Consider the following 14,244-nt stretch of genomic DNA (forward strand, 5'->3'; position numbering starts at 1 on the left):
AGTTTTTTGGGTCTGTTTATAGAGCAGCGCCGTTTGCTTTCTGAATGTCACAGAACTCAATAATAACAGTTTATTCATCCCTGGTAGTTATCTAAACTAGCTTGCTAACGTGACTACTTTGTGTGAAGCGGAAGTTTGTTTATTGAGATGATAGCAGTGAGGTCAAATTCAAGTTTCATCAACAACAAAAATCCATATTTGTTTCTAATACCCCCAGGTGTACTAAATGGGGAATCAAATAGTAAAAACATGAACCATCAAGCCATATTAAACAATTATGTTAGGGGGGTGAACATCCATAAGCTATACAACTGCTAATATCTTCAAATAAAACAGTGGTTGGGTAAGTTTTGAAATGTACTACCCCCCCCCTAAAAAATTCAGTTTTACATACATTTCTAATGGTGTTATAAATATGCTTTCATCAAGTGCTCCAGAGATGTTCATCATTAAGGGATATCCTTTTGCTGGCTTTGAAGTGGAGGGAAGGAGCATGCATGAGTTGACTCTCCACATGTTATGCTCCTATAAAGGAGTCTATGGATTTGCTTCCATAACATTTTATTCCCTATCCACTTGTACACTGCATTAAACTATTGTAAGTTATAGCCTACCACAGGGTTCGCCAATTCTATTCCTAGAGAGCTTCTGTGCAGGTTCTCTCCAGCCCATCACTAACACACATTTGAAGAATCAAGCACAGCAAGTTGCTTTCCCAATATCAGAAGCCCTTGGCCTACTGTTAACGATGCGTTTTATATCTGACAGATAGACGCAAATGAATACTAGATAATTACATAATCTGCTTATTTTATAATTTGAGGCCCATAATCTAACTGGAAATGTTTGAACGATCTGATCCTGTACATTAACTTGAATCTTAACACATACATACATATTCAATTAAAGTAGGGGGTTTCAGATGTAAATGAACTAGCCAATATTATAAAATTACATTGTAAATATGGTAATTTAATAAAATTACTTGTTTTACTGTAATTTTAGCCTGCCAAAGCAGGACATTTTAATTAACCATTTCTGTCATTCTTACTCTTCATGTAAATGTCTGTAATTTTAAGATTCTCACACGTCAATTGAATTACATTTTTCTTTAACTGTTAATGTTTGGCACCCTGTGGTGCCATGCTTTTGACAGTTACAATATTGTCCTGTAATTTATAGATATGGCCTATAAATTTACAGGGCAATATTGTAAATATACATTAAAAAAAACATTAACCGTAAAATTACAGAAAAATGTCAGATTGAAAAGCCATGTGAAAATCTTGAAATTAGACATTAACAGATTCATTGCTTTGACAGGCAAATTACAGTAAAGGAGTAATTTCTGATTAAACTACTGTATATAAAATGTACTTAATTTACTTCTGAAACCCCTAATTTGATTGCTTTTTCAAAATTTACATTTTCAATCTTATGAAATGACTACTGTAAATATTCAGATTTACCCCAACATGTGACTATGTATTTTTACAAAATTGTCAAGTTGATTTACAGCTTAAGACTTAACACATAACAGTAATTTCTGATTTAAAGTAAGATAACTGAAACATATTTTAGAAATGTTCCAAATAGCCAATTAAGGGTACATTACTGTATAATTTACAGTTTAACAGTAAAACTAAAAAAAGTAATCTGACATTGTTTTTATGCAAATACTGTAAACATACATTAATGTACCCCTAAAATTGTCTAGTTGGAACATTTCTACAATAGGTTTCAGTCATCTTAACACACTTTAAATCAGATGTTTTTTTACTGTAATTTTTGCCTGCTAAAGCAGAGAATGTTAATTAACAGTGTCACTTAAATGTAAATGTTTGTAATTTTAAGATTTTCAAATGTCATTTGAACCTACAAACATGTTCTGTCATTGTACAGCTAATGTTTGGCACCCCTGTTGACTTAAAAAAAAAATAATAATAAATAACAGTGCACAGCTTCTACTGTACAGGCTGTGCTCTTTTACAAGTTGAAGTCTTACATTGTGCGTTACTCTCTCTCAGGGATTAATCTAATGTGGCATTGATCCCTCTGAATTTTCAATGTGCACGCCCCATCAGCAACAGAGGAATAGTTTTGCATTTTTAGAACCAGGAAGAAATATCCTTTTGATTGCAACGACCTCAAAGTCACCATACATGACGTTGAAGTAAACAGCCCCTATGCCAGCTTCAAGTCAATAGCCAGCTTCACATTCAAAGGAGCACAGATCAACTTTCCTAATTGAGCTGCTTAATTTGTGTGATAGAGAGCAAGAGACAGCAAGCAAGAGAAAAGTGAGATGGAGAACAGCTATGATCCTCTCTGAATAATGACCCCAATCGTGAACATGCCACCAACACCACCAAAAAGGATCAAACACTCACCAGAGAATGATTTACTTGGTATGGTTCACGTAAACAATGTGATATGGATTCAGCATCATGGATTTAGGATAGAATTGCATGTAATAGTCACTGTGGCGTATCGCTATATCTCCAGGATGAGGAGCTAATTTTCATCACACAACAGGGTCATTAAGGTATTACCCACTCCCTAGTCCCGATCCCAGCTATAGGTCTTTAGCCTGGGCCACCAAATGAGGCTACTGTCACATAATGGAGGGAGCCTAACATATGTGGATTTAGTACCTGGCCTCTCTCCTTACCAGAGGCAGGTGTGAATGTAGTCACCTTCACTGTAAACAGCCATCATATGGCCTGGTTTATAATCTATAGTGTTTGGCAGAGCGGGGTGGAGCTACACACCATGTTCACTGTCGATCCTCATTGGGTCTCTATTGTCATAACAAAGCAGACGAGCCAGGATCTCACACTCTGTGCAAGGACACATTACTGTAGCAGTGCCTGGAATATCTCACACATAGTGCATTCGGAAACTATTCAGACCCCTTGACTTTTTCCACATTTTGGTACGTTACAGCCTTATTTGAAAAAAGAAAATCCCTCAAGCTACACAATAACCCATAATGAAATTTTACAACATTTACATGAAATATTACATTTACATAAGTATAAAGACCCTTTACTCAGTACTTTGTTGAAATACCTTAGGCAGTGATTCAGCCTAGAGTCTTCTTGGGTATGATGCTACAAGATTGGCACACCTGTATTTGGGGAGTTTCTCCCATTTCTCTCTGCAGAACCTCTCAAGCTCTGTTAGGTTGGATGGGGAGCGGAGCGTCGCTGCACAGCTATTGTCACATCTCTCCAGAGATGTTTGATCAGGTTCAAGCCACTCCTGCGTTGTCTTGGCTGTGTGCTTAGAGGCATCATTCTATTGGAAGGTGAACCTTCACCCCAGTCTGAGGTCCTGAGCACTCTAGAGCAGGTTTTTATCAAGAACCTCTCTGCATTTTGCACCGTTCATCTTTCCCTATCCTGACTAGTCTCCTGCCACTGAAAAACATCCCCGCAGCATGATGCTGCCAACAACATGCTTCACTGTAGGGATGGTGCCAGGTTTCCTCCAGACGTGGCGCTTGGCATTCAGGCCAAATAGTTCAATCTTGGTTTCATCAGACCAGAGAATCTTGGTCTGAGAGTCCTTTAGGTGCCTTTTGGCAAACTCCAAGTGGGCTGTCATGTGCCTTTTACAGAGGACTGGCTTCCGTCTGGCCACTTTACCTTAAAGTGCTGTTTGGTGGAGTGCTGCAGAGATGGTTGTCCTTCTGGAAGGTTCTCCCATCTCCACAGAGGAACTCTGGTGTTCAGTCATCTCCCTGACCAAGGCCCTTCTCCCCTGATTACTCATTTTGGCCAGGTGGCCAGCTCTAGGAAGAGTCTTGGTGGCTCCAAACTTCCATTTAAGAAGAATGGACACCACTGTGTCCTTGGGGACATTCAATGCTGCAGAAATGTTTTGGTACCCTTCCCCAGATCTGTGCCTCGAAATATTCCTGTCTTGGAGAGCTACAGACAATTCCTTCGACCTCAGCTTGGTTTTTGCTCTGACATGCACTGTCAACTGTGGGACCTTATATAGACAGGAGTGTGCCTTTCCAAATCATGTCCAATCAATTGAATTTACCATAGGTGGACTCCAATCAAGCTGTATAAATATCTCAAGGATGATCAATGGAAAAATGAGTCACCTGAGCTCAAAAGGGTCTGAATACAAATGTTATTTTTTTTTCTAAATTTGTAAACATTTTGTAAAATCTGTTTTTGCTTTGTCATTGTGAGGTATTGTGTGTAGATTGATGAGGAACAAAAAATTATTCCATCCATTTGAGAATAAGGCTGTAACGCAATACAATGTGGAAAAAGTCAAAGGGTCTGAATACTTAAATATGAGCCAGTTTGCTACAGGTGGAAAATAATCCAGAAGCAACATGAAACGTAAATTGTGTGGATTCGAAATTAATAGATTTTTTTGTAGGGTTGATAAATGTTTTGTTAGTGCAAATCAAGTCTGACATTTTAAAGTGGAAATTACAAACTTTAGAAGCCTTTCTAAACCTTGAATACACTACAAGTTTGCATTTTTCAGCAACAAAGAGTGATCAAATGAAGATCATACATCTGTATAGCTTACTCACACACACACGCAAGACTGTGCACATAACCAGGCACAGCCATCAACACTCCTCACTCGGCTGCCCCTGAGAGTTCTGTCACCACCGACACACAGCATAGGCTCTGGAACAGACGTTACCATGGACCTCTGCTACAAACACACAGTCGCTATGGCAGAGGTGACACCACGGACCTCTGCCCCATATAACTCCCCCATCACACACTTGTCAGGAACCATAAGCCCTGTGCTCTACGAGCTCCTCGTCACGACTCCCCGAGCTACAGGGACACGCTACTGTAACTGTCCTGAGGCATCACTCAACCTTTGGCTGGGGGAGAAAAGAGGTTATGCTGAGTCTATCTTAACCATTTGAAGCAGTTTATGTTCTATGTAACTGGAAAATGGATTTGTGATTTTTTATGTTTTGTGATTTTTAGGAGACGGGAAATTATTTCCCTCTTGGAGGACTATTCTATAGGCAATGAGAACGGTCTGTTGCCTTACGATGGCTATGAAAATAAACCAGCGGCATGCAGAGTTACAGATACCAGCCATTGAACGACACTATTGTATGATTCAATCTTGTAGGCGTTGTTCAAGATGCCTCTCCAGAACAAACATGTTTTTGTCGGTGGCGAACCGTGGCTATTGGACCTAGGCCTATTGGACCTAGACCTAGGCCTACTCCAAAACATTGTATCAAACTCAAAAATCGAGACAAATTAAAAAGAGTCATAACGTCACTATATGCACCCAACATTATATATAGCTCTAATGCAGATGAAGCAATGCTTTTGATGACATCATGAATTAATCAAACAGGGCTGCAACTTGCACAGAGACATAACAGTACCAGCACAGAATAATGCAACCCGCAACAGCCACACTGCGCACCCAATTTATGGTAGCCAAAATTTGATTGGTTGATTCCACTGTCAATCCAGAATTCTGCTCTAATGCAGTTGAATGGCAAGGGTATTGAGGGATTTGTTTATCTGGCAAGGGTTACCCTGGTGGGAGGAGTTTAAACCGGATGAAAAGTGATTGCACTCGTTTTGGATCCGGGCTGCCTCCAGGGTGTGAGCCAGGTGCCTTGCTCTGGCCGACAGCAAAGTCAGCGCAAAACAAATGTGACGGAATTAAGCATGTATGATGAGTAGGATTCTGTGTTTTCACATGAAAAGTGATTGCTTTTGATAAAAATGCTTTACATGCATTACCAATGAAAACGAGTTTGAAAATTTGAACATTTATTTTTATGGCACAACATAACAGCTCAAAATAACTATCGCTTGCACAGGAGAAGGGAGAGCTTATCTTACATATCACAGTCCTTAATAAGGGATCACAATGACTGAGGTGTTGAAATTCTAAGATACTATTGCCCTTTCTCTTCCAGAGTCAGCAGGTGTAGCTCTGTGCTGAGAGTCACCAGCAGGGGGGAGTAAGGCACAGAGAGAGAGAAAGAGAGAGAGAGCTAACACTTTCACAGTCCTCTTGACTCCCTTTCCCTGGTCCTGACTGAACAGGTCACTGGAGCACTGAGAGAGCGAGAGAGAGAGCAGCGTTACATTCCCCATCTGTGCCTGGCCGTGTCACCTCAGCCGGCAGCCAAACGCCACTGTGTGTCAGTCAGGACCCTTTAGCTGGTATCATCCACTATGCTGTTCCAGCAATCCCATGCCGACAACATCACACAAACACACCAGGGACACACATGCAAAAATCACACACACGCCTTGCACGAAAATGGAAAAATCGGTATGGACAGGTGACAAAGACAGCACTCACTACAGCAAACAACAGCAAACAACCCCCAGTATTCATCCACCTGACCTTGCCAGCAGTCAGTGCAGTATATGTTATTGATGAAGAACACTGGTTGTGAGCTGCGATATATGCGGCCACTGCCAGACTTTGCAAACTGCCTCGTCCTTCCTGTTCTTTTGGAACTAGAAATGCCAGCTGTAAGGCTAAACCCCTCTGCTTCGCAACACACACTCACTGGCAATCTCACCTGTATCAATGTCACCTGTACAGGTATCTCTAAACCATAATGTTGATCTTACTCTGAACCTTGCTACTCAACAAACGTTCAATGATCTCAACAGTCTCGCTAAACCCTGCAGCCATCTTTACTTAAGCCATGCAGACAGACTCACCTGTATATCTTGTACTTGGTGGTGAATCCTTGCTGGTAGCGCTCCGTAAAGTCAGAAAACTCCTGGGAGTGATGAAAGGGCCCTTTGTCAGACAGGAGCCAGGCGAAGGGCCCCGTGGCGTCGCTGGAGCCCCCTGCCCCTGCAGACGCCCCAGCTCCTGCCCCGGCCCTGCTGGCTGCCGACCCTACCACCCAGCACTGTAGGAGGCTTAGAACTGTACACTCCCATAGAACCATCAGAGCCACCCGTCTAACAGTGATACACCGGCCGCTCATGCTTCCCCCGCACCCGACGACTCCTCATTCTCCCCAAACTTCTCTCCCCTTGTCCTGAACGATAGGAGGGAGAAAGATAGGATGGTAATATGTTAGAGAAGGGGATGAGTGTGTGAGTTTTGTAATGAGAGTAATAACCAGAGGCTAACATGTCACCACAGTGTGTGTGTGTGTGTGTGTGAGATACTGTGCTTGTGTCATCACAGTGAAATACTTGTCATTTCTTGACCTTCCATTAGCTAGGCAACCTGACTATTTTTCAATAAGTCTTTTTCAAAAAAAGATTATCCTGAATTAACACTATGCGATTTAAATACTATAATGTAGTGTGTATTGTACATAATGTATACGTTTTCCAATCAATAAACAACCAAATTAATATGATAATGTAAATAGTATTTTAAAACACAGGGGTCAAATTGTCTACAATTAATAGGCTATTTTATTTTTACACATTCGTGGTAGAACATAGTAGAACATCATTTTACCTGATTCTGCGAACGGTGTGGTACAAAGCTTATCGGTGAAGTTATTGTTACAATTTCGCCCCAGCGGATCTTCTAAGTGGACCGCAAAGTTGTGATCAGCCCAATGCATGAGAGAACTCGCATGGGATCGAGACCCAACTGGATAAACCTCCGTTTACCGGGTCAGACGATCATACGCTATAAATCACGGCCACGGGAAGTAAAAAAATAGTGACTGAGCGACATCCACCTGAATGGCTGGAGCTCCCTTTTACCGCATCATACCTCCAGTGGGTCGGCTACACTCTTTATGTAAAATCCAAAGGAAGGAGAAGGCAACAGCGCACCGGACAGAGACGAACAAGGGCGCGCTGCTCATTCAGCTGGAGGAAAATCAATTGCCACCTTCCAGCTGAATTTTCTGTTGTTTTTTTCCGAGGGAAAATAAGTTGTTTATGATGTTCCTCAGAAGAAAAAACACAATGCATAAATAGGTGGTTGCTTTCCTCTCAACGCCAAAAAAGCCAAATTATCCTCTTTTCTAACTGAGACGCACTTGGAGCACTGCGCACTCGAGTGCGATGCTCTCTTGTACTCCAGTCAGTGTGGTGGCATGTATCAGAATGATATTCGCTGGTTTGCTCTCGAGCACGGTTAAAATGTCAAATGTATTCCCAAACCGAGCCCACCCCACTCCCCATTGGCTGAATGGAGATAAGAGAGGCAGGGTTTAGGTCTGGCTGTATAATGGAACGGATGGTCAAGAGATTACCTAGAGTTTAGGCTCTTCACTTCTGTCAGAATAAATCAGGGGCCATTTGTCGAATACAAATATTTGAGAGGCACAACATCTGACTATAGGCTACACATCTTATATCGGCTAAATGTTTGTCGTAGGTTATTGGGCTGTGCTGATTGTAATGTTGTCTCAGCACTTGAAAGCTTGAAAGACACCATTCGTTAATTATACAAAAGATGTGGAGTTTCAGATCCAAGTTGAAGGGAGGAAAATACCTTGCAGGACAAAAATATGACATAACAAAACACCAATTTGGCTCGGGCCATTAAAGTTACATGACAAAAATTGACGAATATATATATTTTTTAAATGTATTCATTTAACAGACGTTCTTATACAGAGCGGTTTACAGTAGTGAGTGCATTCAGTAGTGAGGGCTTCCAAGACGGTCTTGTGATCTGTGGTGACTTGTGAGACAGGCGTTGTTTCCGGTCACAACTTGTAGACTTGTTTATGTGCTGCTGTGAAGTTTGTTGCTAACCTTACTTTGCTACCTGCCAACTTTACGATTGTTTTACTTTTTAATTACCATTTTTTATATATATATTTTTCCCTCGCTCAACTTTTTTCATTCAACTTCTTCACCCCAGACACTTTATCTGGACGTGGTTCGTCAGGACCTCCACCAGCCGATGCGAAGTAGTAACATTAACATTATGCCTTCTAATTGCAGTCGTTGTACTCATAATATACAGGAGAACGATCACTTTATGGCGAGGATAGCTGTGCTGCAAGCCCAGTTTCAGACGCAATCGTTAGGCAAGGGTAATTTAAGTGTAGGAAATGATGAAACAGCCTCTGTGCCACGAATAAGTACAGATAGTAGTATAAATCGCCTCGCACAGTCCCCACAGCCGGACAATTTTATCATTGCTTCTGGAAGGAAATGCTGTAGGAATGCTCAACCAGTGTCGCTCATTCAGCCGACAGAAACTTTCAACCGGTTCTCCCCATTAAGCAACGGGTCGGATTCAGAGGCTGAGCCTTCTCTGGTCTCTTCTCCTCCCGTTACGGGGCCTGAGACACCGAAGCCTCCCACCATTAGCTCTGACAAACTGAAAACCCTAGTCATTGGCGACTCCATTACCCGCAGTATTACACTTAAAACAAATCATCCAGTGATCATACACTGTTTACCAGGGGGCAGGGCTGCTTTAAGGCTAATCTGAAGATGGTGCTGGCCAAAGCTAAAACTGGCGAGTGTAGAGAGTATAGGGATATTGTTATCCACGTCAGCACCAACGATGTTAGGATGAAACAGTCAAAGGTCAACAAGCGCAACATAGCTTCAGCGTGTAAATCAGCTAGAAAGATGTGTCGGCATCGAGTAATTGTCTCTGGCCCCCTCCCAGTTAGGAGGAGTGATGAGCTCTACAGCAGAGTCTCACAATTCAATCGCTGGTTGAAAACTGTTTTATGCCCCTCCCAAAAGATAGAATTTGTAGATAATTGGTCCTCTTTCTTGGACTCATCCACAAACAGGACCAAGCCTGGCCTGTTGAGGACTGACGGACTCCATCCTAGCTGGAGGGGTGCTCTCATCTTATCTACGAACATAGACAGGGCTCTAACTCCCCTAGCTCCACAATGAGATAGGGTGCAGGCCAGGCAGCAGGCTGTTAGCCAGCCTGCCAGCTTAGTGGAGTCTGCCACTAGCACAGTCAGTGTAGTCAGCCCAGCTATCCCATTGAGACCGTATCTGTGCCTCGATCTAGGTTAGGCAAAAATTAACATGGCGGTGTTCGCCTTTGCAATCTCACTGGAACAAAGACCTCTTCCATTTCTGTCATTATTGAAAGAGATAATGATATCTCACATCTCAAAATAGGGCTACTTAATGTTAGATCCCTCACTTCCAAGGCAGTTATAGTCAATGAAGTAATCACTGATCATAATCTTGATGTGATTGGCCTGACTGAAACATGGCTTAAGCCTGATGATTTTACTATGTTAAATGAGGCCTCACCTCCTGGTTACACTAGTGACCATATCCCCTGCACATCCCGCAAAGGCAGAGGTGTTGCTAACATTTAAGATAACAAATTTCAGTTTGTTTTGAGCTTCTAGTCATGAAATCTATGCAGCCTACTCAATCACTTTTTATAGCTGCTGTTTACGGGCCTCCTCGGCCATATACAGCGTTCCTCAATGAGTACCCTGAATTCCTGTCGTACCTTGTAGTCATGGCAGATAATATTCCAATTTTAGGTGACTTTAATTTTCACATGGGAAAGTCCACAGACCCACTCTAAAAGGCTTTCGGAGCCATCATCGACTCAGTGGGTTTTGTCCAACATGTCTAGGGACTTACTCACTACCACAGTCATAGTCTGGACCTAGTTTTGGCCCGTGGAATAAATGTTGTGGATCTTAATGTTTTTCCTCATAATCCTGGACTATCGGACCACCATTTTATTACGTTTGCAATCGCAACAAATAACCTGCTCAGACCCCAACTAAGGATCATCAAAAGCTGTGCTATAAATTCCAGGACAACCCAAAGATTCCCAGATGCCCTTCCAGACTCCTTCCACCTACCCAAGGATGTCAGAGTACAAAAATCAGTTCACCACCTAACTGAGGAACTCCATTTAACCTTGAGTAATACCCTAGATGCAGCCACACCCCTAAAAACAAACAACATTTGTCATAAGAAACTAGCTCCCTGGTATACAGAAACTACCCGAGCTCTGAAGCAAGCTTCCAGAAAATTGGATCGGCGCTACACCAAACTGGAGGTCTTCCGACTAGCTTGGAACGACAGTACCGTGCAGTATCGAAGAGCCTTAACTGCTGCTTGATCATCCTATTTTTCCAACTTAATTGAGGAAAATAAGAACAATGCTAAATGTATTTTTGATACTGTCGCAAAGCTAACTAAAAAGCAGCATTCTTAGAGAGGATGGCTTTCACTTCAGCAGTGATAAATTCATGAATGTCTTTGACGAAAAGATCATGATCATTAGAAAGCAAATTACGGACTACTCTTTAAATCTGCGTATTCCTCCAAAGCTTAGTTGTCCTGAGTCTGCACAACTCTGCCAGGACCTAGGATCAAGGGAGACACTCAAGTTTTTTAATACTGTATCTCTTCACATATTGATGAAAATAATCATAGGCTCCAAACCTTCAAGCTGCATACTGGACCCTATTCCAACTAAACTACTGAAAGAGCTTCTTCCTGCCCTCCTATTTTGAACATAATAAACGGTTCTCTATCCACCGGATGTGTACCAAACTCACTAAAAGTGGCAGTAATAAAGCCTCTCTTGAAAAAGCCAAAACCTTGACCCAGAAAATATAAAAAACTATCAGCCTATATCGAATCTCCCATTCCTCTAAAAATGTTTGAAAAAGCTGTTGCTCAGCAATTCACTGCCTTCCAGACGCTTCAGTCTGGTTTTAGACCCCATCATAGCACTGAGACTGCACTTGTGAATGTGGTAAATTACCTTTTAATGGCGTCAGACCGAGGATCTGCATCTGTCCTCATGCTCCTAGACCTTAGTGCTGCTTTTGAGACTATCGATCACCACATTCTTTTGAAGAGATTGGAAGCCCAAATTGGTCTACATGAACAAGTTCTGGCCTGGTTTAGATCTTATCTGTCGGAAAGATATCAGTTTGTCTCTGTAGATGGTTTGTCCTCTGACAAATCAACTGTACATTTCGGTGTTCCTCAAGGCTCCGTTTTAGGACAACTATTGTTTTCACTATATATTTTACCTCTTGGTGATGTCATTCAGAAACATAATGTTAACTTTTACTGCTATGCGGATGACACACAGCTGTACCTTTCGATGAAACATGGTGAAGCCCCAAAATTGCCCTGCCTGGAAGCTTGTGTTTCAGACATAAGAAAGTTGATGGAGGCAAATGTTCTACTTTTAAACTCGGACAAAACAGAGATGCTAGATCTAGGTCCTAAGAAACAAAGAGATCTTCTGTTGAATCTGACAAGTAATCTTGATGGTTGTACAGTCGTCTCAAATAGAACTGTGAAGGACCTCAGCGTTACTCTGGACCCTTATCTCTCTTTTGACGAACATATCAAGACTGTCTCAAGGACTGCTTTTTTCCATCTGCGTAACATTGCAAATATCAGAAAAATTAATCCATGCTTTTGCCACTTCTAGGTTATACTACTGCAATGCTCTACTTTCCGGCTCCCCGGATAAAGCACTAAATACACTTCTGTTAGTGCTAAACACGGCTGCTAGAATCTTGACAAGAAACCAAAAAAATGTGATTATATTACTCCAGTGCTAGCCTCTCTACACTGGCTTCCTGTTACGTCAAGGGCTGATTTCAAGGTTTTACTGCTAACCTACAAAGTATTAAAACCTCTTAAGCTTACCCCCTACTTTTTAGAACATTCTGTTAAAAATCGTGCAACATTTCAGCGTCCTGCTACTCATGCCAGGAATATAGTATATGCATATGATTAGTATGTGTGGATAGAAAACACTCTGAAGTTTCTAAAACTGGTTAAATCACGGCTGTGACTATAACAGAGCGTGTGTTTCATCGAAAAGCGCAAGAAAAACTGGTCACTGAAAGCTGAAAATAATATCCATGCGCCACTTGCATGTATTGTTTAAAGGACACCAAATTAAATATGGACACGGATGCAATTCCTACAGCTTCCACACGATGTCGCCATTGTCGTCATTTTCCTGAGAGTTATTTCTTGGGAAAACAAAGGAGAGGGATTCCATTTCTTCCGGTCTCCGACAGGATGTTTTGGAGGAAAGTTTTCCGACCATGATTTCAAGACGTGGAGCTATTGAATACACATCGCCCCGTGATCATTTTGATAGATTATAAACGTTTACTAATACCTAAAGTTGGATTACAAAAGTATTTCGAAGTGTTTTGTGAAAGTTTATCGTCGACTTTTTTAATTTTAAAAAATGCCGCAGCGTTTTGAAACAATGTTTTTTTCTGAATTACACAGTTTCCATAGATGGCTATTTTGGGTATATATGGACCGATTTAATCGAAAAAAAGACCCAATAGTGATGTTTATGGGGCATATAGGAGTGCCAAGAAAGAAGCTCGTCAAAGGTAATGAATGTTTTATATTTTATTTCTGCGTTTTTGTGTAGCGCCGGCTACGCTAATTATTTTGTTTACGTCGCCTTCAGGCATTTTGGGTTGTTGCATGCTATAAGATAATAGCTTCTCATGCTTTCGCCGAAAAGCATTTTAAAAATCTGACTTGTTGGCTAGATTCACAACGAGTGTAGCTTTAATTCAATACCCTGCATGTGTATTTTAATGAACGTTTGAGTTTTAACGAGTACATTTAGCATTTAGCGTAGCGCATTTGCATTTCCAGGTGCCTACTTGAGACGTCTGCGTCTCAAGTAGGATCAAGATTAAATGGGCTTGCTGCTACCTATCTTTCCGATGTGGTCCTGCCGTACATAACTACACGTACGCTATGGTCACAAGACGCAGGCCTCCTTACTGTCCCTAGAATTTCTAAGCAAACAGCTGGAGGCAGGGCTTTCTCCTATAGAGCTCAATTTTTATGGAATGGTCTGCCTATCCATGTGAGAGACGCAGACTCGGTCTCAACCTTTACGTCTTTATTGAAGACTCATCTATTCAGTAGGTTCTATGATTGAGTGTAGTCTGTCCCAGGAGTGTGAAGGTGAATGGAAAGGCAGTGGAGCAACGGACCGCCATGACTGTCTCTGCCTGGCTCTGCCTGGCTCTCTCCACTGGGATTATTTTCCTCAAACCTTATTACAGGGGCTGAGTCACTGGCTTACTTGTGCTCTTCCATGCCGTCCTTGGGAGGGGTGCATCATTTGAGTCACTGACGTGATCTCCCTGTCTGGGTTGGCGCCCCCCCCCCCCCTGGGGTTGTGCCGTGGGGGAGATCTTCTTGGGCTATACTCGGCCTTGTTTCAGGATGGTAAGTTGGTGGTCGAAGATTTCCCTCTAGTGGTGTGGGGGCTGTGCTTTGGCAAAGTGGGTGGGGTTATAAT

The 14,244-nt window shown here is 41.9% G+C and overlaps 1 protein-coding gene across 1 annotated transcript in view; it reads right to left on the minus strand.

Annotated features, from left to right (window-relative positions):
- Positions 1-8,046, minus strand: part of LOC139409384 (BMP/retinoic acid-inducible neural-specific protein 3-like) — a 68,987-nt gene extending 60,941 nt beyond the window's left edge. The window contains exons 1-2 of the mRNA XM_071154465.1: positions 7,468-8,046; positions 6,705-7,033 (exon numbers count right to left, since the gene is read on the minus strand). Coding sequence (XP_071010566.1) covers positions 6,705-6,979 — 275 coding nt within the window. The 5' untranslated portion in view covers positions 6,980-7,033; positions 7,468-8,046. The remainder of the gene's footprint in view (positions 1-6,704; positions 7,034-7,467) is intronic.
- Positions 8,047-14,244: the final 6,198 nt, after the last annotated feature.

This window comes from Oncorhynchus clarkii, chromosome 5 (assembly GCF_045791955.1).
Source record: "Oncorhynchus clarkii lewisi isolate Uvic-CL-2024 chromosome 5, UVic_Ocla_1.0, whole genome shotgun sequence".
Lineage (NCBI taxonomy): Eukaryota > Metazoa > Chordata > Actinopteri > Salmoniformes > Salmonidae > Oncorhynchus > Oncorhynchus clarkii.